The sequence below is a fragment of the Abramis brama genome (assembly GCF_963993115.1).
Source record: "Abramis brama genome assembly, chromosome: 14".
NCBI classification, from domain to species: domain Eukaryota; kingdom Metazoa; phylum Chordata; class Actinopteri; order Cypriniformes; family Leuciscidae; genus Abramis; species Abramis brama.
In genome coordinates, this window is record NC_139976.1 from 21,414,533 (window position 1) to 21,441,401 (window position 26,869).

The 26,869-nt window shown below is 38.7% G+C and overlaps 1 protein-coding gene across 2 annotated transcripts in view; it reads right to left on the bottom strand.

Moving 5' to 3' along the window:
- Nucleotides 1-26,869, bottom strand: part of plcd3b (phospholipase C, delta 3b) — a 174,765-nt gene that overhangs the window by 34,639 nt on the left and 113,257 nt on the right. For both annotated transcript variants that reach the window (XM_084134388.1, XM_084134389.1), the window contains exons 12-13: nucleotides 5,648-5,764; nucleotides 5,384-5,562 (exon numbers count right to left, since the gene is read on the bottom strand). In XM_084134388.1, the coding sequence (XP_083990514.1) occupies nucleotides 5,384-5,562; nucleotides 5,648-5,764 (296 nt within the window). The remainder of the gene's footprint in view (nucleotides 1-5,383; nucleotides 5,563-5,647; nucleotides 5,765-26,869) is intronic.

Sequence of the window (26,869 nt, forward strand, 5' to 3'; positions counted from 1 at the left end):
GGTCAACAGCCTGAACATGAGGTGGGGCTGTTTGCAGCATATCATAAGAGAGAGAGGAAAAACATTGGGACCACTCCAGCACATCAGCTAAGTCACTACATTGACATATCTGAAGGACAGAACGCCCTCTTGTTCTGGGCTATAAACCGGAACACCCTTCCTGCACTATTCCGAGTGGCCATCAGGGTCTTGGCAGTGCCTGCCTCTAGTGCTCCAGTGGAGCGTGTTTTCAGCCATGGAGGCATCATACTACGGCCCCATCGTGCACAAATGTCTGACAGACTTTTGGCCAATTTGATCTTTTGCAAGTGCAATGCATCATAGTGCCCAAAGAAAAGATCAATCACTCTTACTGACTCAAACATTCATTTCACTCACATTGACTCTCTCGTAGTATTAAGTATGGTAGCACAGCATTTTTAAATGACTGTCTTCATGAGTTTATCTGCATCCATGTTGCATGTTTCCTCTCTCATTGATTTTGCCATTGTTACTGGGTTACCAATAAAATAGTTTTTTTTTTTTTTTTACTGCCTTTTCCTTATTTTGTCACACGTAAGAACAATCCCTAAATTGAACTGAGATAGATGGGTGCCCTTAGTGAAAGTTTTATTGCAATAAATATGAAATTGAACTGCTAAGTCATGAACCTATTTTAAAAGCCTTCCTGATATAAATTAGTATACATTTCATATAGTAATTAACACTGAGACACTAATTTGTGCAAAAAGCACTAATGACTTGTTTAAGACTTGAATCTTAAACTCGAGGACTTGCAACTTGACTTGGACTTGCCTGTCTTGACTCGGGACTTGACTTGGGACTTGTATGGAGCTTATAATATGACAAAATGATTTGAATTTGAATTGTGTAAATTTGAATTATTTGCAAGTGTAATCAAACAAAATTGAATTTTAGGTGGTAGTTTAAATAGTTCTGAATTTGATTTTTTTTAAACGAATATTGAACATTTGAAATTTAACAAATTGAAATGTTTTTATGGCTGAATTTTATAGACATGTATTTTCAAACAGCTAGTTTTTTTGTTCTGAATTCGTATACTGCAAATATTCAGTTTAAAAAAATACAGATTCAAGTTTTCAAGATTAAGAAATTCGGAACTTCAAATTCAGTTTTCTAAAATTCAATCTCAAAAATTCAAGTTCAAAAATTCAGATCTTACAGAAAGTAGGTCACAGGTCATCCACAGGGAAGAGTAAAGGATCTCAGATAAGTCGAACAGAGCATTTTGGCTGCACTGCAGTAGTTTTCTGCCGCAAACGCGGTGGTGGTTCAAGAGGATCCGTGTATCTTTCGTTCAGTCGTTTTTTTTTTTATATATATTAACCCCCTGAGGTCGACGGTATCGCCGGCGATACCAGCTCGCTTTTTTTTTATCAGTGTAAAAGAAACTCATAAATACTCTGTTGACTTTGATTTTCCATAGGAGTTTCATACATCAATCGATTCTGTTAAATGTGTATTATTTTTGTGTATACTCACAATAAAAACAAAGTGTTGTGCTTTTTGCCAAATAAAGAAAAATAAACACGAAGCGAGTTCTGCCTTCTCTCTGCCAGTAAAGTCCATTCTGAAACGCGTCCGAAAATGAGCAATAACTCAGTGAATACTCAGTCAAACAGGCATACAGACACACAGGCATGAAGCTTGAATTCTCTTCTTTTAAATGAAGTAATTTATATAAAAAACAAATATTCTCATCTTGTGAAATCTGTATTAAAAGAGAGCGATTCCAGTCGACCTCATTAGAGCTAATTCAAATGTAATGTGACTCCGCCCACGGAGAGCGCACGCTATTCAAACGCAAATGGCTGAGGTAATCCGTGCAATCCTGTGAACGCCCCCATCAGCTCTAGAAAACCAAAACACAAGTTTATTCAGAACATTACTTGTTTACAACGTCTCGCAGCGCTGTGAGGAATAATGAGGAATACGAGGAATACGAGCTGAGGAATACTAGTAAGTTTTTCCTTCTCGGGTTTCTGTTTATGAATGAATGAACGGCATAGATGCGCACTGTTTACCACAGCTGGCAAAAAACAATATTACGTGGCAGTTCTCCATTATGGACGCGAGCGCTCTAAAAAAAAGCACTACAAGACTTTCAAACTTTCACAGAGACCTCAAAACAGAAAGTACAAATCCTTTCTTTAAAACGAATTTCGTTTTGTATCAATTGTATCTTAATTTTAATAATTTTTTCATTAACAAATTTCCTGGACTTACTGCGAAGATCGCGAGTCAATAGCCTATTGTCAACTTCATCTTTGCCAGAAGTTAAATTTAAATCGCGTGTGTGAATGAATGATGGTGTTTTAGCAAACTGTATTGCTATACTGAGATGAGTAAAAATCGACTGAAATATGTTGAAATAAAATGTAGGCTATTTGTATAAGCAACGTATTAAACTGCAAATTAACAATATGCCCTAATATTTCATGAAAACAACGTTACAGTCAGGCGAAATATGAAAGACAACATCTTGTTGACTAGATTTGGGTACAGTTTTTACTGTAGAATATACTGCCACGTCAAATAAGCTTTTGTTTAGCAATTTCTATATATAAATTACTATTTTTGTCAAAAATAAGTCATCAACTAAGATGTTAGCTATTCCAATGTTGACTAAATTCAAACTAATGAATACATAGATAAAATGTAGGCCTATAATCATTTTTTTTTTTACAAAGAAAGAGTACACTTGAAATATTGTTGAAATTGTAATTATTGTTGTAATTGTAACCTTTTTAATAAAATAGCAAAACATATTTACAAGATAGATGTAAGCAAAATCTTAAATGGTCAATATAAGTCTTCTTCTAAATATATCTTTTGTCCTTGCATTGTGGCTCAGTCAGTTTCACACCTGAGTGAATGGCTCATCATTATGCAGAGTGGGATGGGACATTGTATTTCTCAGGTGTAAACCACTCCTCGTTCACGCCCCCCTCGCATATTGGCTTTCCAAGCAAAACCTGTTTTACATCAATTTAAATCAATGTATGGTTTTATGTGAACGATAAAGCAAGACTATTTTCACATAATTTTGAAGAAAAAATTCTAGGCGAGGACATCCATTAGTCAAAAGTCTTATTGACACATATTTACTATGTGTTTTGTGGCCTTATTTCAGAAATTTTAGTTTTTAGTTTTTTCAATATCCATGCATAAACATTATTCTCTCAAAAATGAAAACATGTACATACACGTGGCTCACATATTATTGTAGCCCTGTTTGTGCTTTATAGAGTGAATTTACACCTTTGCCATTAATATGTTTATAAGCAACTGAAAAAAGCACAAATGTCAGGGCATGTCAGAACATCTCAAGGGCCCCAAAAACAGCCCAGACCCCAGAGGGTTAATAAGAATCAATGTATAATTTATACAGTGATGTCTATGTAGTGTTTTATTTTTATATTTGTTCATTTCATTTCTTTCTTGAATGCTACTGTTAAATACACCTACTGTAGCTGGAAAAATAAAGCCCTGTTTATTTCATTTGTTGTGTTTATTTCATTTGTTGTGTAGCCTATTTTTATTTGTGCCACTTTGGCCTATAATTGTCTGCCATTCTTTTTTTATTTCATATTTTTATACCTTGTAAGGCTTTGTTTTAAAAATAGGGAAACTAGTTTGGCTGTAATGCTCAGTCACTTGCAAAATAGTAAAACCAACATGAAAGAGAATCGTGATCAAATCGTGAACCGTGATTTTCCTGATCGTGATATGATATTTTTGCCATATCGCCCACCCCTACAAATGCATCAGTCGTTGCCTTGGTAAAGCAAGAGTTTACAGATGAAATGAGATGTAAATAGCGACCGCGTGATGGAGGATGATCAGATATTTCTTTTCATTTTATTAATTTGTGTTTACAAATCAAATAGCATAATTAGCCAGCTACAGAGAAACTGGTTGCCAAGCAACAGACAAGTGACCAATCCTGGGTTGCAAAGTCACTACATGTATTCTACCAGCATGATTAGGCAACCGTGTCAAGAATGGGTCGAGAACAGTTTGTAACCGTGCCGTGCAGTACCAGGCTTAAAGGCACAATATGTAACTTTTTTGCTTTAAAAATAGCAAAAATCACTATATCTATGTTATATATATTTTTTAGTTGTTTACTTACATTATCCCGACTGTTTCCAACAACTTTCAAACCAGGAGAAATTTGTAATTTAATTCGAGAAACGTCCCGTTTCTTTATTTCCGTTTTGTCGCAGTCAATGGCGTCATATACGCGTTTGTCCCTGGTTTCCGCTTGTACTGCCATGGTAACCAGAGCTATGAACTAGAGTAGAGCCCTCTGATAGTAACCAAGACGACAGACGTGGACCACTGTAGTTCGCAATGTCTATCTGCATGCTGTTGTTGTTTCGTTCAAACATTATGGACCATGGCAAGCAGACTTTAGATAAAAAAGGAGAACTAAAACGAGAATCAATATCAGCGCGGTGTTTTCGAGATGCCGAGAGCTCCCATATATAAACGAGAGTTCCACGTCCGAGACTCGACCGCTCCTACATGTACTTTATTAAACAGGTGAGCACATTTACATAAAACTAATCAATGTTATATAGTTCAACAATGATAAAATGTTAGAATATGATCTGTATGTTATTCTCATGTTGATCTAGCTTACTGCTAGTCTCACACAGACAAACTAACACATACATTTCAACACATTCAAATGCAGTTTAGTGTGCTATTGTAATGTTAGAACAAGTGAAACAGCGCTGCGTTACCTCACAAGTTTAATTTGTCTAATAAACTGACCTGTGAGTAGTAATTATCCTTGTAGTTCGGTAGAATGAAATGTCCATATTCCTTTTATATCCGCGGGACTCGCGTCGCGTGTGGAGCTGATAGCTGTCTCTTAGCAATCCCGAACTGCTTCATATCACAGTCATGATAAAAACATCAATGTATTCAGTCATCCATAAACATTATTAGATCGGTCGGCTTGACGTTGACGACAAGATCCATAATTCTTAGCAAATGTTGCGTCATCAAACTACGCCTTTGTTATTGTAAGAGGTTAGCGACCCCTAGTGGCGAAAAAAATCCATACTGTACGTTTAAGTGGAAATACAACTGGAACCGGTCATTACCGTTCTTAGAACCGTTCGGCCCGACGGTGGAATAGCTGCTTTTGGTTAAAGTAAATGATGAATGATGATGTACTACAATTGTATTGATACGTCAATTTTTGGAAGTCAAATATTGTGACATCATGTCACAATAAAACCATTAAAAACTCAAGTATTTTAATTTATTTTCTAGCAGGAAATAGACAGGCAAATTCTTCTCAACAGAAGTTTACTTTTCATAAAGATCCCTCTGTTCATTAACTCACCTTGATAGTAAGCAATGCTGGGTTGTGGCCAGGGCCTCCCCCAGTGTTTTCTGGGTTAAACTCTGAATCAGGCTGGCACATGAAGCTTGGTTTTAACACAAAGCCACAGCGGCCGTTTGGTAAAAAACGGCCTCTGTTTAGATCCATCTCGTTACATTGGGTTTGAAAGTTTAATGCCACTGCAAAATAATTTTTCTGTCAGTAATTTATAAATGTTGACTGTGCAGTCATTTTTAAAAACGTTTTCTTTAATTAAATGTTTACCCATCTGACAACCAGCATTCCACATGTCTTGAGGATTGTAGTTGGAGGATTGCACCCGCTGACCAGATGGGTAGATCCTGCTCAATTGCATGCTGTTGTGACGTACAAACAACTTGCCTATGAAAAAAAGAGAGAAATTTAGAACCAACGAAAACAAACAAGAACATGTTTATCTTTATATATATATATATATATATATATATATATATCAGTGGGGATTTCTTTAAGACTGCAAGGAAAGCTCGGCTTCCCCTATAATGTCAAAAAATTAATGGTCAAATATGTACTATTGTGTTAACATTTTATTGACTAAAAATGCGTTAGAAAACGTTCATCTCAAAGACGAGTTCGTTCAGAATCAGTTACATATAGCAGGTCGGCTGACTCGATTTCCTTCTCATACATTCCTGTAGCGTCACCGTGCATTTCCCTGTTGAAGCCCAGCGTCCATTGACTTCAATAGGGCTGCTTTGAACAGTTTTTTTTCAGTGCTTCAAACTAGACGGTCATTGGATAAATGCTGCGATTATGTCCCGCCCACGGACGCTCAGCGTCTCTGGGGGTGAATGAGGAGTGGGCTGGCCTGGACTCCGGACTTCTGCGTGATGATTGGAGGGTCTGTCGCAAGGCTGCATCTCCTTTTGATTGACAGCGATTTCATACAATAAAAAGTCGCCGATGCTAAAGCTATTCGAGCTCAGTCCCACCGCGGATTTTGCAAGTATAGTCGAAAGACAAACTGCTGCAACCTATTTCTTGGTATTTGCTTGTCGAAATTGCTAGTCAATTTTCATAATACATTTCACACAATTATACATTTATACCTTTATTATATTATTACTTATTATATTTTTTATATTATTATTAGTAATAATTAAAAAAATATCAAAATAATTAAAAAATATATTATTAGTAGTAGTATTATTATTATACTTTATTATATTATTATTTATACCTTTATTATATTATTAAGTTGGCTTGAGAGAGCCAACTTACTGAAATCCTATTTAAACTTATTAGTGGTGCTTGCTGAAAGCAAGGCATCACTATTGTTATTGCTCATACTTATTATTCTTATTATTATTAGTGGTGCTTGCTGAAAGCAAGGCATCACTATTGTTATTGCTCATACTTATTAGTGGTGCTTGCTGAAAGCAAGGCATCACTATTGTTATTGCTCATACTTATTATTAGTGGTGCTTGCTGAAAGCAAGGCATCACTATTGTTATTGCTTATACTTGAGAGAGCCAACTTACTGATATTGTACTTAAACTTATTAAGTTGGCTTGAGAGAGCCAACTTACTGAAATCCTATTTAAACTTATTATTATTATTAGTGGTGCTTGCTGAAAGCAAGGCATCACTATTGTTATTGCTCATACTTATTATTATTAATGGTGCTTGCCAAAGGCAAGGCATCATTAGTGTTCTCTTGCATACTTATTAGTGGTGCTTGCTGAAAGCAAGGCATCACTATTGTTATTGCTCATACTTATTATTAGGGGTTCAAGCACGAAGTGCTGAAACCCTATTGTAATTGTCCTGATTTTTAGGGGTTCAAGCACGAAGTGCTGAAACCCTATTGTAATTGCTCTGATTTTTAGGGGTTCAAGCACGAAGTGCTGAAACCCTATTGTAATTGTACTGATTTTTAGGGGTTCAAGCACGAAGTGCTGAAACCCTATTGTAATTGTACTGATTTTTATTAGGGGTTCAAGCACGAAGTGCTGAAACCCTATTGTAATTGTACTGATTTTTATTAGGGGTTCAAGCACGAAGTGCTGAAACCCTATTGTAATTGTCCTGATTTTTAGGGGTTCAAGCACGAAGTGCTGAAACCCTATTGTAATTGTCCTGATTTTTATTAGGGGTTCAAGCACGAAGTGCTGAAACCCTATTGTAATTGTGCTGATTTTTATTAGGGGTTCAAGCACGAAGTGCTGAAACCCTATTGTAATTGTAAGGATTTTTAGGGGTTCAAGCATGAAATGCTGAAACCCTATTGTTATTGTGCTGATTAGGGGTTCAAGCACGAAGTGCTGAAACCCTATTGTAATTGTACTGATTTTTATTATTATTAGGGGTTCAAGCACGAAGTGCTGAAACCCTATTGTAATTGTACTGATTTTTATTAGGGGTTCAAGCACGAAGTGCTGAAACCCTATTGTAATTGTACCGATTTTTAGGGGTTCAAGCACGAAGTGTAATTGTGCTGATTTTTATTAGGGGTTCAAGCACGAAGTGAAAAAACAAGTCAGAACATAATATTACTCTTAATAAGCATGAAAAATTTCACACAGATCGGACAAAATTTGCCTCTATAACAGTTAAAAAGGTCAAAATGATATAACATGTCATATTAAGCCAATAAGTGGTATTTTACTGCCCCCTGCTGTCATTTCATCATACTACTCCCTAATATTGTTATATAATTCATATTTAGACTTTATAAAATCATTATTTTAACATTTATAATCACATTTTGTCAAAACTCATCTATTGGAGTATTACTTGACAATTATGTCACACTGACATATGGAAATGGACGAAAATAAATGAATGAAATGAAACGAAAGTAAAACAGCATTTAAGCCATGCCCCCGTATACAAATTCATTCATAACTCAAAAAACGGAAAGTCGTTGCATGCTCAAATTTTGATGGTAAGGACCTCTCCGGGCTCTTGATCGAAACGTGTCGTCGCGGGCCTCGGGAGCGCGCCCCCCGCGTCCGCGACCCGACCCAGACCACCCCAAACCTTGTGTGAGAGCTCGTTGGAAAGGGCCCGTCCTTGGCTAGCTTCGATTCAAATGTGGTGTAATTTGCCCAGGGCATTCCAGAGATAAAAGCCCCAAAATATTTGCATTTGAACAGTCCTAACTCCTGGCCCCAATCGCCCAAAAACACCTTGATGGTCTCATTCAACAGGGCTCCTCAAGCACTATCTATGCTCTGAGATTTTTCGCCTTCTGGTTCCCGAGATATAAGTGAAAAACCAAATTCCCATTCATTAATTCATTCAATCACTTCAACTGTAAAATGGAAGCTGTAATACCACTGTCCACTAGAGGGAGCAGCAGGATTACGCATGACCTTTTCATTAGTTTTCAGTATTGGAAAACAAACAAATGTTTTAAAAAGCAATCTTTTTTTCTTTTTTTTTTCTTTTCTTTTTTATATTATTAGATCACAAAGGAATTCCTATAGACCAATAAATATATTTTCTCAATAACATATCCCAAAACATTAAAAAAAATTGTGTGTGTGTGTGTGTGTAAGCATGCATTATTGACTTAACATAGAAAAACTGGTTTGCTTTAGTGCAGAAAACTGGTGAAAATCATGAAGTTTAAAGTGAAAGTGAGCCAATAAGTGGTCTTCTAGGCAAGGCAAGGCAAGTTTATTTATATAGCACATTTCATACACAATGGCAATTCAAAGTGCTTTACATAGAAGAAATTAAAATAATAAAAAGAAATAAGAATAATTAAAACAGTTTAGGAAAATAAAAAATAAAATACAGTACAGTACAGTACAAACAGTCGGACGAACATTGGCACAGTGCTCATTCATTAAATGCATAGCTAAACAGAAGTGTTTTGAGTCTGGATTTGAAAGTGACTATTGTAGGAGCACGTCTGATCTCCTCTGGAAGCTGGTTCCAGCTGCGGCTGGCATAATAGCTAAAAGCGGACTCGCCATGCTTTGAGTGAACCCTTGGTATTTCTAGCTGATATGATCCTAGTGATCTGAGTGATCTGTTGATCTGTTGATCACTATAGTGATGACTAGTGATCACTATAACTGTTAAAAAGCTTTAAAACCATATATTTCCCATGGTAAACTGCCTGTATTGGCTGTAAATGGTCTTTTCCATCTATTATGTCAGTGGTTACATCACTAGCGGCGCCAGGATTTTGATTGTAGGTGGGCCTCCAGAAAACTGGATGGGCCAGTTAAAATAAGCCAAAAAAAAAAAAAAGAAAAAGGGGGTTCCCCTTCATCTCCGTTTCAGCGCTTTTCTGCGGCACGTAGGACAGCGACTCATAGCCTACCTGAATTTAATGCGTAATACAGGTTTAAAAAAAAAACAAAAAAACTTAGGAATTTTTTGTTGCTTTTTTTAATAAAATTACAATTTAATTGAATGTATTGTTTAATAAAATTATAGGCCTATTATTTTTAGTTTATTAACAGCAGCAACAGCTGTAAAGATGAAGTTGTCGATCGTCATCTCCGTGAACGCGCCTATAGAGAGAAATGCACATCATGGATTGCATAATCAGAGAGTAGGCCTAGCCTTTTTCTTTTCGTTTTAAATTGTTAAAAAGACATTTCAAGCTTTAAGATATATTTCATGTCTGTGAGGCATATGCTGAGTTTCGTTAAGTTAGGATTAGATGCGCTCCTGTGTTTACGAGCAATGCAAGTGACCGCGCGGGCGCCTCTATGATTATATTGTCTCCTATATTTATCCAGGCAATTGGTTGATAAAAAAAATATTAAAATTAAGATACAATTTATACAAAACGAAATTCACTTAAAAAAGGCCTTTCTAACTTAATTAAGTGGTCAAAATCATGTCTGACCCGCTCCATGTCTCTCGATATTGCGTATCCTATCTTACTCGTGCGGTTCACTTTTCATAGTCAACTTAGATGAAAAAATAACATTATAATATTTTAACAAATATGAAACTAAATGAGCTTGATGGCTACAACACATATAGGCCTACAGACTCTCTATTTGTACAAATTGCTGCACATTAATTTTATTCTGAATTTTGCACACAAGGCATTTGTTTGTTCATGCATAGTAAAACATATCTGCAACATTTATCAAGTTCACTGATAATTATGCGTGCATTTATTATTATCTTAATGAATAATGTAACAAGGACGAATGAAGGCTAAACTGCGTTGTTTGTTTAGAATGGAATGGATCGCAAATAGATCCGAATGAAGGAATGTACAAAACCATAGTAGAAAATGGGTGGGCCCGGACCTAAAATGGGTGGGCCCAGGCCCACCCGGGCCCAATGGTAGCGCCGCGGCTGGGTTACATGCTTGCTAAATAAATCTTAATAACTTTTTATGCTTTTGTGCTTAAATGTCTTAAAGGCCTTAACTGCTTGAACCCCGATAAATGCTGCTTGCAGCTTTAATTAGGGGTTCAAGCATGAAATGCTGAAACCCTATTGTAATTGTAAGGATTCGTAAAACGCATCGTGCAGGACAAACCGTAAGGCCTAGAGACTTGAAACCTGGCCAGATGGTAGGCCTCAATTTGGGGACAACCTATCAGAGTATGACCCCGATTGGCCCATAGGTGGCGCTACAGCAACCAAAAGTTCAAAATCGGTCATAACTCTTAGGCCGTTTGTCCCAGGGTCAAGTGTCTCATATCGTTGGAATCCTTGGCTCAAGGCGGACAAAATGGCTATCTCCGATTTGGATGTAGGCAGGGAAAAATTTCTGCTATGTCGAATTTTGTCCAAAACCTACTTTTGCAAACTAGTCCCTGGTTTTTCGCCCGATCGGAACCAAACCAGTCCAGGACAATTCTCTGGACTCTCTAGATCAATAATTATCAAAAAAAAGTTGAACTTTGGCATTTGGGTGGCTGTAACAGGGTCATTTAGAAAAGGGGCGTGGCAAAATACACTCAAAAGCCTATAAATCCCAAAGGAAAACTCAGAACTTCACCAAAATTGATGAGCATATGTGTCAGAACACGGTGAGGAAGCATGCAGAGTTTCATGGAGATCGGACCATAGGTGGCGCTATAACTGGCAAAAAGCCTTCATTCTTATTAGGGGTTCAAGCATGAAATGCTGAAACCCTATTGTAATTGTAAGGATTCGTAAAACGCATCGTGCAGGACAAACCGTAAGGCCTAGAGACTTGAAACCTGGCCAGATGGTAGGCCTCAATTTGGGGACAACCTATCAGAGTATGACCCCGATTGGCCCATAGGTGGCGCTACAGCAACCAAAAGTTCAAAATCGCTCATAACTCTTAGGCCGTTTGTCCCAGGGTCAAGTGTCTTATATCGTTGGAATCCTTGGCTCAAGGCGGACAAAATGGCTATCTCCGATTTGGATGTAGGCAGGGAAAATGTTCTGCTATGTCGAATTTTGTCCAAAACCTACTTTTGCGAACTAGTCCCTGGTTTTTCGCCCGATCGGAACCAAACCAGTCTAGGACAATTCTCTGGACTCTCTAGATCAATAATTATCAAAAAAAAGTTGAACTTTGGCATTTGGGTGGCTGTAACAGGGTCATTTAGAAAAGGGGCGTGGCAAAATACACTCAAAAGCCTATAAATCCCAAAGGAAAACTCAGAACTTCACCAAAATTGGGGACAACCTATCAGAGTATGACCCCGATTGGCCCATAGGTGGCGCTACAGCAACCAAAAGTTCAAAATCGGTCATAACTCTTAGGCCGTTTGTCCCAGGGTCAAGTGTCTCATATCGTTGGAATCCTTGGCTCAAGGCGGACAAAATGGCTATCTCCGATTTGGATGTAGGCAGGGAAAAATTTCTGCTATGTCGAATTTTGTCCAAAACCTACTTTTGCGAACTAGTCCCTGGTTTTTCGCCTGATCGGAACCAAACCAGTCCAGGACAATTCTCTGGACTCTCTAGATCAATAATTATAAAAAAAAAGTTGAACTTTGGCATTTGGGTGGCTGTAACAGGGTCATTTAGAAAAGGGGCGTGGCAAAATACACTCAAAAGCCTATAAATCCCAAAGGAAAACTCAGAACTTCACCAAAATTGATGAGCATATGTGTCAGAACACGGTGAGGAAGCATGCAGAGTTTCATGGAGATCGGACCATAGGTGGCGCTATAACTGGCAAAAAGCCTTCATTCTTATTAGGGGTTCAAGCATGAAATGCTGAAACCCTATTGTAATTGTAAGGATTCGTAAAACGCATCGTGCAGGACAAACCGTAAGGCCTAGAGACTTGAAACCTGGCCAGATGGTAGGCCTCAATTTGGGGACAACCTATCAGAGTATGACCCCGATTGGCCCATAGGTGGCGCTACAGCAACCAAAAGTTCAAAATCGCTCATAACTCTTAGGCCGTTTGTCCCAGGGTCAAGTGTCTTATATCGTTGGAATCCTTGGCTCAAGGCGGACAAAATGGCTATCTCCGATTTGCTCGTCCTTCTGGCGCCAATTTCAAGTAAATTGCATTTTTTTTAAAAACCTATTTTTGCAAACTTCTCCTAGGTTTTTGGCCCGATCGGAACCAAACCACTGCAAGAGTATTCTCTGGAGTCTGATAATCAATAATCATCCAAAAAATTCAAAATTTCAATTAACGGTCGATAAGGGGAACCAAAATATTTGATGGCACCAGGGCCACTTTTACTAAAACGGTTATAAATTGTGAACGGAAAGAGATTTTTTTTGCTAAACTTGGGATACATCTTCCTGAGCTCAACCTGAGATCACTTGAAAAAAAATCGCAACAATTGGCCACTTGGTGGCACTATAAAACGGTTATAACTTGTGAACGGAAAGAGATATTTTCGCAAAACTTGGGACACATGTTCATGAGCTCATTCTGAGGTCACGTGAAAAAAAATCATGACAATTGGCCACTTGGTGGCACTATAAAATGGTTATAACTTGTGAGCGGAAAGAGATATTTTATAGAGAGATATATTATAGTTGACATGAAAAAAAACGTGACAATTGGCCACTTGGTGGCGCTATAACAGTGAAAAAAATCATGAAAATAGCTATAAGCGCACCCAACTGTTAGTCTACTGAAAATTGGCACGCAGTGTCTTTGTCCAGGGTGCCATGATAGTCTATGAGAACATTGGTGTATCTCAAAAAACTCAGTATACGTCATTGGCACAATGCCTTGAAGGAGCCTTAGAAGTTTCAAGCCAGTGTTTTTTCACAGGAGTGACCTCCTAAGACTCCTGAATCCTTGCAGAGTCCAACAATACCAAACATGACAGGTTTCGCCTTATGGTTTTTGTAAGTGTCATTTAGAGCTTTAAAAAATTGTGTTTATCTTCAAAGCCGTTAGTCCGATCGAGACAACAACAAAAAAACACAGGAAATTTGAAAACATAGGTAAATAGCTAAACAATAACGCCAAAATGTTAAAATTATGATAGGAACTGACAAAAAAATGAATTAAATCCAATCAATTTCACCCATGGATCATTTTGATGCTCTCACATGTTTGAAACAAACAATGATGGATTGTCATGAAATTTGTTTTGAATTGGGACTGGCGAATCCCCGTCCATACTGTCAATGACCATTCGCAAAGACCCGCCCACTTTAGTTACTGTCTGACAAGCGACGCCACTCTCACACCACACCAAGTTCTCACGCAGTGAAAAATACATTGCGGATCAGAGAGGAGACTGTGCGCTGACAGACAAGTACTTTTGATATGAAACAAATGGCGCTTTTCCACTACAGCCAGCTCGGCTCGGCTCGGCTCGGCTCGACTTGACTCAGCTTTGTTTGGTTTTCCACTGTGTAAAAGTTGTACCTGTACCTGCTTCCAGGTACTTTTTTTCGTACCACCTCCGGCGAGGTTCTAAGTGAGCTGGGGCAAGCTGAGGCGATACTAAAATGTGACGTGAAAACACGGCAGACTGCTGATTGGTCAGAGAGAATCACTGCGTCATCATTGCACGCGCCAGACGGAGTATCCTGAATAAAAAACAGCAAAAACAAAAACATCCAGAAACAGCATACACTCGATTTCCTTCATTGTCCATTGTGTGTGGCAGCGGATGTATCTCGCGTAGAAGATTAAGTCACGGCAGTTTCCTGCAGCGTCGCTATGACGACCAGGTACTATTGTGGAGGTACTATCTGCAATGGAAAACGGAGCGAAAAGCGAGCCGAGTCGAGTCGAGTCAAGTTGAGTTGAGCTGGTACTGGTAATGGAAAAGCGCCAAAAGTCTCACCTTTCAAATGTAGTCATTTTTTAGAGACATTTAAACAATAAATACCGTTTTGTGACTCTTTAATGTGTCTGACAGATCGCTGTAGACTCAAGGCTCAGTTAAAGCTGCTCGTGAACCGATCATCTCTTCCTTCTAGTTAATTTATAGCATTAAAATAAACATGAATGAACATAAAAGGAATGTTGTTTTAAAGTGCTAAGACGTCAGTACACTTTGTTTTTCAAATTTAAATCCTCCAAAGTTAATCTACTAACTCTCCTGACTGCTTTGTGGGACAAAATGGCGGATTATGATTAGTCAGATCACCTGTCAATCAAACTCCCTGCGAAGGGTCAATTGAGAATGCCCGTGTGCACAATCCTGATCTAATCGACAACTTTGCAGTTGCACATAGGAAAGCCCGGAAAATCCCGCTATAATGTAAGAGAGCATCTTTTTTATGTATTTGGACCTAGGCCTAACAATGTGTTATGGTGCGCTGTCACCAGTGGTTTTTTTTTTGGTTTTTTTTGGTGAGCGTAGGCTCCTCCTGATTTTGTTAGTCATCTCATCTCTTATATGCTGTGTATGATCATATCCTGCCCTATTGATGGTAGCCTACTCGCGGACATTGCGTCATCAATGTCATCAATTGCGTCATCAAGGGGCCCGCCTTGATAATCCTACTTAAGTGCCCGGTGTTGGCTCGTTACGCCACTGAATATAATTGTCTAAACTCCTTATCAAAATTACATATTTACAACAAATTTGCCACATATATATAGGCACACTTTGAGTACTACTAATAAAAGTGGTGGAGATCAGGCAAGACTGTAAGAAGACTCAGGCAAAAAGGTGCTATAACTGTAAAAACGCTTTAAAACCATATATTTCCTATGGCAAACTGCATGTATTGGCTGTAAATTGACTTTTTCATCTATGATGGCAGTTGTTAAATGCTTGCTAAATAAAACGTAATGTCTTTTGATGCTTGTGTGCTTAAAGGCCTTAAAGGCCTTAACTGCTTGAACCCCGATAAATGCTGCTTGCAGCTTTAATTAGGGGTTCAAGCACGAAGTGCTGAAACCCTATTGTAATTGTAAGGATTTTTATTAGGGGTTCAAGCACGAAGTGCTGAAACCCTATTGTAATTGTGCTGATTTTTATTATTATTAGGGGTTCAAGCACGAAGTGCTGAAACCCTATTGTAATTGTACTGATTTTTATTATTAGGGGTTCAAGCACGAAGTGCTGAAACCCTATTGTAATTGTGCTGATTTTTAGGGGTTCAAGCACGAAGTGCTGAACACCTATTGTAATTGTACTGATTTTTAGGGGTTCAAGCATGAAATGCTGAAACCCTATTGTAATTGTAAGGATTCGTAAAACGCATCGTGCAGGACAAACCGTAAGGCCTAGAGACTTGAAACCTGGCCAGATGGTAGGCCTCAATTTGGGGACAACCTATCAGAGTATGACCCCGATTGGCCCATAGGTGGCGCTACAGCAGCCAAAAGTTGAAAATCGCTCATAACTCTTAGACCGTTTGTCCCAGGATCAAGTGTCTTATATCGTTGGAATCCTTGGCTCAAGGCGGGCGAAATGGCTATCTCCGATTTGGATGTAGGCAGGGAAAATTTTCTGCTATGTCGAATTTTGTCCAAAACCTACTTTTGCGAACTAGTCCCTGGTTTTTCGCCCGATCGGAACCAAACCAGTCTAGGACAATTCTCTGGACTCTCTAGATCAATAATTATCAAAAAAAAGTTGAACTTTGGCATTTGGGTGGCTGTAACGGGGTCACTTAGAAAAGGGGCGTGGCAAAATACACTCAAAAGCCTATAAATCCCAAAGAAAAACTCGGAACTTCACAAAAATTGATGAGCATATGTGTCAGAACATGGTGAGGAAGCATGCAGAGTTTCATGGAGATCGGACCATAGGTGGCGCTATAACTGGCAAAAAGCCTTCATTCTTATTAGGGGTTCAAGCATGAAATGCTGAAACCCTATTGTAATTGTAAGGATTCGTAAAACGCATCGTGCAGGACAAACCGTAAGGCCTAGAGACTTGAAACCTGGCCAGATGGTAGGCCTCAATTTGGGGACAACCTATCAGAGTATGACCCCGATTGGCCCATAGGTGGCGCTACAGCAGCCAAAAGTTGAAAATCGCTCATAACTCTTAGACCGTTTGTCCCAGGATCAAGTGTCTTATATCGTTGGAATCCTTGGCTCAAGGCGGGCGAAATGGCTATCTCCGATTTGGATGTAGGCAGGGAAAATTTTCTGCTATGTCGAATTTTGTCCAAAACCTACTTTTGCGAACTAGTCCCTGGTTTTTCGCCCGATCGGAACCAAACCAGTCTAGGACAATTCTCTGGACTCTCTAGATCAATAATTATCAAAAAAAAGTTGAACTTTGGCATTTGGGTGGCTGTAACGGGGTCACTTAGAAAAGGGGCGTGGCAAAATACACTCAAAAGCCTATAAATCCCAAAGAAAAACTCGGAACTTCACAAAAATTGATGAGCATATGTGTCAGAACATGGTGAGGAAGCATGCAGAGTTTCATGGAGATCGGACCATAGGTGGCGCTATAACTGGCAAAAAGCCTTCATTCTTATTAGGGGTTCAAGCATGAAATGCTGAAACCCTATTGTAATTGTAAGGATTCGTAAAACGCATCGTGCAGGACAAACCGTAAGGCCTAGAGACTTGAAACCTGGCCAGATGGTAGGCCTCAATTTGGGGACAACCTATCAGAGTATGACCCCGATTGGCCCATAGGTGGCGCTACAGCAGCCAAAAGTTGAAAATCGCTCATAACTCTTAGACCGTTTGTCCCAGGATCAAGTGTCTTATATCGTTGGAATCCTTGGCTCAAGGCGGGCGAAATGGCTATCTCCGATTTGGATGTAGGCAGGGAAAATTTTCTGCTATGTCGAATTTTGTCCAAAACCTACTTTTGCGAACTAGTCCCTGGTTTTTCGCCCGATCGGAACCAAACCAGTCTAGGACAATTCTCTGGACTCTCTAGATCAATAATTATCAAAAAAAAGTTGAACTTTGGCATTTGGGTGGCTGTAACGGGGTCACTTAGAAAAGGGGCGTGGCAAAATACACTCAAAAGCCTATAAATCCCAAAGAAAAACTCGGAACTTCACAAAAATTGATGAGCATATGTGTCAGAACATGGTGAGGAAGCATGCAGAGTTTCATGGAGATCGGACCATAGGTGGCGCTATAACTGGCAAAAAGCCTTCATTCTTATTAGGGGTTCAAGCATGAAATGCTGAAACCCTATTGTAATTGTAAGGATTCGTAAAACGCATCGTGCAGGACAAACCGTAAGGCCTAGAGACTTGAAACCTGGCCAGATGGTAGGCCTCAATTTGGGGACAACCTATCAGAGTATGACCCCGATTGGCCCATAGGTGGCGCTACAGCAGCCAAAAGTTGAAAATCGCTCATAACTCTTAGACCGTTTGTCCCAGGATCAAGTGTCTTATATCGTTGGAATCCTTGGCTCAAGGCGGGCGAAATGGCTATCTCCGATTTGCTCGCCTTCAGGCGCCAATTTCGAGTAAATTGCATTTTTTTGAAAAACCTATTTTTGCGACCTTCTCTTAGGTTTTTGGCCCAATCGGAACCAAACCACTGCAAGAATATTCTCTGGAGTCTGACAATCAATAATCATCCAAAAAATTCAAAATTTCAATTAACGGTCGATAAGGGGAACCAAAATATTTGATGGCACCAGGGCCACTTTTACTAAAACGGTTATAAATTGTGAACGGAAAACGATTTTTTTGCTAAACTCGGGATACATCTTCCTGAGCTCAACCTGAGATCACTTGATAAAAATCGCAACAATTGGCCAATTGGTGGCACTATTAAACGGTTATAACTTGTGAATGGAAAGAGATATTTTCGCAAAACTTGGGACACGTTCATGAGCTCATTCTGAGGTCACGTGAAAAAAAAAAATCATGACAATTTGCCACTTGGTGGCACAATAAAATGGTTATAACTTGTGAGCGGAAAGAGATATTTTCGCTAAACTTGGGACACATGTTCATAAGCTCAATCTGAGTTGACATGAAAAAAATCGTGACAATTGGCCACTTGGTGGCGCTATAACAGTGAAAAAAATCATGAAAATAGCTATAAGCGCACCCAACTGTTAGTCTACTGAAAATTGGCACGCAGTGTCTTTTTCCAGGGTGCCATGATAGTCTATGAGAACATTGGTGTATCTCAAAAAACTCAGTATACGTCATTGGCACAATGCCTTGAAGGAGCCTTAGAAGTTTCAAGACAGTGTTTTTTCACAGGAGTGACCTCCTAAGACTCCTGAATCCTTGCCGAGTCCAACAATACCAAACATGCCAGGATTTGCCTTATGGTTTTTGTAAGTGTCATTTAGAGCTTTAAAAAATTGTGTTTATCTTCAAAGCCATTAGTCCGATCGAGACAACAACAAAAAAACAAAGGAAATTTGAAAACATAGGTAAATAGCTAAACAATAACGCCAAAATGTTAAAATTATGATAGGAACTGACAAAAAAATGAATTAAATCCAATCAATTTCACCCATGGATCATTTTGATGCTCTCACATGTTTGAACCAAACAATGATGGATTGTCATGAAATTTGTTTTGAATTGGGACTGGCGAATCCCCGTCCATACTGTCAATGACCATTCGCAAAGACCCGCCCACTTTAGTTACTGTTGCTATGTCTGACAAGCAACGCCACTCTCACACCACACCAAGTTCTCACGCAGTGAAAAATACATTGTGGATCAGAGAGGAGACTGCGCGCTGACAGACAAGTACTTTTGATATGAAACAAATGACGCTTTTCCACTACACAGTACCAGCTCGCCTCGGCTCGGCTCGGCTCGACTCGACTCGACTCGACTCGGCTTTGTTTGGTTTTCCACTGTGTAAAAGTTGTACCTGTACCTGCTTCCAGGTACTTTTTTTCGTACCCTATTGTAATTGTGCTGATTTTTATTATTATTATTATTATTATTATTATTCCGCCCTAAAACGCATCGTGCAGCCCAAACCGTATGAGCTGGAACCTTGAAACTTGGCCAAATGGTAGTCCTCAATTTGGGGAGAACCTATCAAAGTATGACCCAGATTGGCCCATAGGTGGCGCTATAATGACCAAATTTACTAAATTGCTCACAACTCCTAGACAGTTTGTCCATTTTAGCATCACTGTGATCCCTGGATCCAGACGGACAAAATGGCTATCTCCAAATCCCGATTTGGAATGGCCAATTTAGTCCAAAACCTACTTTTGCGAACTAGTCCCTGGTTTTTGGCCCAATCCAGACCAGACCAGTCTAGTGCAATTCTCTGGACTCTCTAGATCAATAATTATTGAAAAAAAGTTTAACTTTTGCATTTGCCTGGCTGTAACAGGGTCATTTAGGAAAGGGGTGGGACAAAAAAACACTCAAAGGCCTATACAACCTAAGGGAAAACCCCAAACTTCACAAAAATCGATGAGCATATGTGTCAGAACATGGTGAAGAAGCATGCCAAGTTTCGTGAAGATCGGACCATAGGTGGCGCTATAACTGTCCAAAACGTCTCTTCTTATTAGGGGTTCAAGCACGAAGTGCTGAAACCCTATTGTAATTGTGCTGATTTTTATTAGGGGTTCAAGCACGAAGTGCTGAAACCCTATTGTAATTGTGCTGATTTTTATTATTATTAGGGGTTCAAGCACGAAGTGCTGAAACCCTATTGTAATTTTACTGATTTTTAGGGGTTCAAGCACGTAGTGCTGAAACCCTATTGTAATTTTTTGTACTGATTTTTATTAGGGGTTCAAGCACGAAGTGCTGAAACCCTATTGTAATTGTACTGGTTTTTATTAGGGGTTCAAGCACGAAGTGCTGAAACCCTATTGTAATTGTACTGATTTTTATTAGGGGTTCAAGCACGAAGTGCTGAAACCCTATTGTAATTGTACTGATTTTTATTAGGGGTTCAAGCACGAAGTGCTGAAACCCTATTGTAATTGTACTGATTTTTAGGGGTTCAAGCACGAAGTGCTGAAACCCTATTGTAATTGTACTGATTTTTATTAGGGGTTCAAGCACGAAGTGCTGAAACCCTATTGTAATTGTGCTGATTTTTATTATTAGGGGTTCAAGCACGAAGTGCTGAAACCCTATTGTAATTGTGCTGATTTTTATTATTTTTCTTCTGCCGTAAAACGCATCGTGCAGCCTAAACCGTAAGTGCTGGAGACTTGAAACTTTGCCAAATGGTAGTACAAAAATCGAGGAGAGGTTCAAAGAGTATGACTCCGATTGGCCCATAGGTGGCGCTATAGCGACCAAAAGCGTGAAACTGCTCATAACTCCTAGACCATATGTTGTAGACTCAAGTGTCTTATATCATTGGAAAGCTGGAACCCTGAAGAACAAAACGTATATCTCCGATTTCATTTCCGGTATGCAAATTTTTCCGCCATTTTGAATTTTGTCAAAAACCTACTTTTGCGAACTAGTCCTAGGTTTTTCGTCCGATCGGAACCAAACCAGTGCAGAAATGTTCTCTGGAGTCTGATTATCAATAATTATCGAAAAAAAGTTGAAATTTCGATTCACAGTCGCTAGGGGGCGCAAAACTAATGTTGTGGGAGGAGCCTATTTTACTAAAAGGGCTATAACTCAAGATGTAAATGAGGTATCTTCACCAAACTCGGTCCACATGTGTAGGAGTTCAATCTTGGGTCACAGTAAAAAAATTGCGACGATTAAACTCTAGGTGTCGCTATAACATGAAAAAAACATGAAAAGGGCTATGACGACCTGACCGTTAGTCCGATTGACTTGAAAATTGGTATGCAGTGTCTTGGTCCAAGGTGCCTTGTATGTCTATGAGGACATTGGCGTATCTCAAAAAACATGGCCGCCATCGGCCAATGAAATTTGAGCACCTATTAGACAAGGTTAACGGAGGCTGATCGGAACAAAACTCGGTAGGCATGTTCGACTCATGGCCCTAGAGGTCTGTAAGAATTTTGAAAGAAATCGGCCACTAGTTGGCGCTAACGAGTTTTACAGCTCCGTAATCACGTGGTGTTACAAATATCCACACAATATGCATATCATTTGATAGACCTTCTCATGGAAAACAACTTTGCCTCAAGAACCATTGCTGTCAATCAAACCGTTCATTAAATCCTCGTAATTATGTTAAAAACCTACTTTTGCGAACTAGTCCCTGGTTTTTCGCCCGATCGGAACCAAACGAGTCTAAGACAATTCTATGGACTCTCTAGATAAATAATTATCAAAAAAAGTCGAACTTTTGCATTTTTCGCATGGGTATATTGGGTCATAAAGAAAATGGGCGTGGCAAAATGCACTCAAAAGCCTATAAATCCTAAACGAAAACACAGAACTTCACAAAAATTGATGCGCATATTTGTCATAACATGCTAAAGAAGCCTGGAAATTTGTATGGAGATCGGACCAAAGGTGGCGCTATAACTGTTAAAACGCTTTAAAACCATATATTTTCTATGGTAAATTGCCTGTATTGGCTGTGAATGGTCTTTTCCTAGGAAAAATTCCTATTCCTATCTATGTTCATATAATTCTCATATAATAATGTTCATGACTCTTAATAAGCATGAAAAATTTCAGACAGATCAGACAAAATTTGCCTCTATAACAGTTAAAAAGGTAAAAATTATATAACATGTCATTAAGCCAATAAGTGGTATTTTACTGCCCCCTGCTGCCATTTCATCATACTGCTCCCTAATATTGTCATATAATTCATATTTAGACTTTATAAAATCATTATTTTAACATTTTAAATCATATTTTGTATCTATTCTCTATTGGAGTATTACTTGACAATTGTGTCACACTGAGATATGGAAATGGACTAAAGTAAATTAATGAAATGAAACGAAAGTAAAACGGGCATTTAAGCCCCGCCCCCAAATACAAATTCACTCATAACTCGAAAACGGGAAGTCGTTTCGCGCTCAAATTTTGATGGTAAGGTCTTCTCCAGGCTCTTGATCGAAACGTGTCGTCGCGGGCCTCGGGAGCGCGCCCCCCGCGCGGATCTAGTCCGCGGGACCCCCGATTTTGAACGGCCGTAACTCCCGATCCAGACCACCCCGAACCTTTTGTGAGAGCTCGTTGGAAAGGGCCCATCCTTGGCTAGCTTCGATTCAAATGTGGTGTAATTTGTCCTGCGCATTCCAGAGATAAAAGCCCCCAAATATTTGCATTTGAACAGTCATAACTTCCAGCATCAATCGCCCAAAAACACATTGATGGTCTCATTTAACAGGGCTCCTCAAGCACTATATATGCTTTTTTGCCTTCTGGTTCCCGAGATATAAATTCCCATTCATTAATTCATTAAAACACTTCAATTGTAAAATGCAAGCTTTAATACCACTTTTGTCCACTCGAGGGAGCAGCAGGATTGCACATTACCTTTTCATTAGCTTTCAGTATTGGGAAACAAACAAATGCTTTAAAAAGCAATCTTTTTTATTATGATAGGGCTGTAGCTATCGATTATTTTAGTATTTTAGTATTTAGTATTTTAGTATTCTATTCAAGTAATCGGATAAAAAAAATTGTGGTAAAAAATAGATTCAAGTTAACAACAGCCTTTAAAATGACTTAAAATAGAAATATATAATAACAAGCAACAATAATTGGTTCAAGTAAAGTATCAAAGTAAGTAATTATATTGGTTTTATTGAAGAACACTGTTAAAATATACCCATGTAAAATAAATTATATAAACTAATATAAACATAACTTATGTACATAAATAACAAATGCCTGCAGAGGGCGCCAGCTGCCTGGTTGTTGTTACACTAAGCCTGGCATTATCAAATCCTTGTTTAATATTGTCCAAACAACTAATTCAAATGTCAACTTAAACTTTAATATTTGACCACTTCTGTACGATAGAAATGCTACAGTCACTGTAATTTCTTGAACGAGAACATGTGCACATCAAAACATGCAAATTCAGAGCAAGAGTTTAAACTTTTATTTTGAAATCGCGATGGACAGCAGTTTGAGAAACCCAGATGTGCTCCACAAATGATAACAGTGCAACTATGAAACACAAATTGCGTCCGACTTGCGTTCCCATATTTGCACGTTATTGGAAACCTAAACAAACAGCACTGCAGAGACTGAGTTTGCTTGGAGCAGCGTTTACTGTGGATGGAGCTGAGGTAATTTTAACATGTAGGCTAATCTGCACCCATGTGTCTTCTGTGTGAAAAAAAAAAACAAACAAGCAAAAAACAGAGGATATATTTATTTAACTGAATCACAGACTTTGTGATTTCACAATGGCACTATGCTATACTATGACTGTAAATGGTTTTAAATATCGCGTTGTCTTAGAAAACTGTAATTCTGCGGTTGTTTGATTCTCGTCTGTGGAATGCACCACTTTTGGTATTTTGCCAATTACTCTAGGGGTAAATTGCAATCAAGGATTTTTTTTAATCGAGTACTTGACTATAATTGAGGAATCGTTACAGCCCTATACTGGTAACATAGTTTTATATTATTAGATCACAAAGAAATGCCTATAGACAAATAAATATATTTTCTCAATAGCATATCCAAAAAACGTGTGTGTGTGTGTGTGTGCGTGTGTGTGCGTGCGTGTGTGTGTGTGTGTGTGTGTGTGTGAGCATGCATTATTGAGTTGACATGGAAAAACTGGTTTGATTTAGTGCAGAAAACTGGTGCAAATCATTAAGTTTAAAGTGAAAGTGAGCCAATAAGTGGTCTTCTACTGGCTTCTGCTGGCCATTCTACTTATTAATGAAGTCTTTTCACATGTGCTTTTGGATTAATTCATATTTAGGGTAGACACTAAAAAAAATCTCTTGTATAACAATAACTATTATAACACAATCATATTTTGTCAGTGTTTATCACTTCATTTGCACTGACACTTCACATAATTGCTAGTAATGTGGTAAATCATGGTAAATCACGCTAGAAGCATGGTAAGTCATAGTAAATAATAGTAGAATGTGGTGTATTAAGGTAAATCAGTAAGAATCCTGTTAAATCTTTCTAGAACGTGGTTTATCATGCTATAACATGGTAAATCATGGTAAACTATGCTAGAACAGGGTAAATCATGGTAAACCATGATAAATCATGATGAACTATGGTAAATAATTTTAGAATGTGGTATATCATGGTAAATCATGCTAGAACATGATCTTTTCCATCTATGATGTCAGTGGTTAAATGCTTGCTAAATAAAACTTAATAACTTTTTATGCTTTTGTGCTTTGAGGCCTTACAGGCCTTAATTGCTTGAACCCCGATAAATGCTGCTTGCAGCTTTAATTAGGGGTTCAAGCACGAAGTGCTGAAACCCTATTGTAATTGCCCTGATTTTTAGGGGTTCAAGCACGAAGTGCTGAAACCCTATTGTAATCGTCCTGATTTTTATTATTATTATTTTTCCGCCATAAAACGCATCGTGCAGCCCAAACCGTAAGACCTAGAGACTTGAAACTTTGCCAGATGGTAGTACTATTGCTCGCTACTCAGATACACGGACTCAGCCCAATCGGCCCATAGGTGGCGCTATAGCAATCAAAAGCGCAAAACTGCTCAGAACTCCCAGACCGTAAGGCGTAGCTTCAAGTGTCTTATATCATTGAAATCCAGAGCTTCTGAAGAAAAAAACGTATATCTCCGATTTCATTTCCGCCATGATAGATTTTTCGCCATTTTGAATTTTGTCAAAAACCTACTTTTGCGAACTAGTCCCTGGTTTTTCGCCCGATCGGAACCAAACCAGTGCGGAATTGTTCTCTGGAGTCTGAAGATCAATAATTATCGAAAAAAAGTTGAAATTTCGATTAATGGTCGCTAGGGGGTGCAAAATTAACGTTGTGGGAGGAGCCTATTTTACTAAAATGGCTATAACTCAAGAAGTAATTAAGTAAACTTCACCAAACTTGGTACACATGTGTAAGAGGTCAATCTGAGGTCACAGTAAAAAAATTGCGTCGATTGGCCACATGGTGGCGCTATAAAACAAATAAAAACATATAGACAACTGACCGTTTTTCCGAATGACTTGAAATTTGGTATGCAGTGTCTTGGCCCAAGGGGCCATGTATGTCTAAAAGGATATTGGCGTATCTCAAAAAACATGGCCGCCATTGGCCAATGAGGTTTGAGCACCGTTAACGACGTCCGATCGGAGCGAAACTCGATGGGCATGTTCGGCTCAAGCCCCTAGAGGTCTGTAAGAATTTTGAAAGAAATCGGCCACTAGTTGGCGCTAACGAGTTTTAAGGCTCTGTAATCACGTGGTGTTACACTTATCATCACAAAATGCATATCATCTGATAGATCTGCTCATGCTGAACAACTTTGCCTCAAGAACCATCACTGTCAATCAAACTGTTCATTAAATATTCATGAATATGTTAAAAACCTACTTTTGCGAACTAGTCCCTGGTTTTTCGCCCGATCAGAACCAGACCAGTCTAGGACAATTCTCTGGACTCTCTAGATCAATAATTATCGAAAAAAAGTTGAACTTTTGCATTTTTCGCATGGGTATAATTGGGTCATAAAGAAAATGGGCGTGGCAAAATGCACTCAGAAGCCTATAAATCCTAAACGAAAACTCAGAACTTCACGAAAATGGGTGAGCATATGTGCCATAACATTCTAAACAAGCATGCAAAATTTCATGTAGATCGGACCATAGGTGGCGCTATAACTGGCAAAAAGTTTTAAAACTACATATTTCCTATGGTAAATTGCCTATATTGGCTGTAAATGGATTTTTCCATCTATAATTTCAGTGGTTAAAAGCTTGTTAAATAAAACGTAATGTCTTAAATGCTTATGTGCTTAAAGGCCTTAAATGCTTGAACCCCGATAAATGCTGCTTGCAGCTTTAATTATTATTATTATTATTCTTCCCTAAAACGCATCGTGCAGCCAAAACCGTAAGGCCTAGAGACGTGATACTTGGTCAAATGGTAGTAGTATTGCTCGCTACTCAGATACACGGACTTAGCCAAATCGGCCCATAGGTGGCGCTACAGCGACCAAAAGCGCGAAACTGCTCAGAACTCCTAGACCGTATGTCGTAGACTCAAGTGTCTTATATCATTGGAAAGCTGGATGCCTGACGAACAAAACGTATATCTCCGATTTCATTTCCGCCATGATAGATTTTCCGCCATTTTGAATTTTGCCAA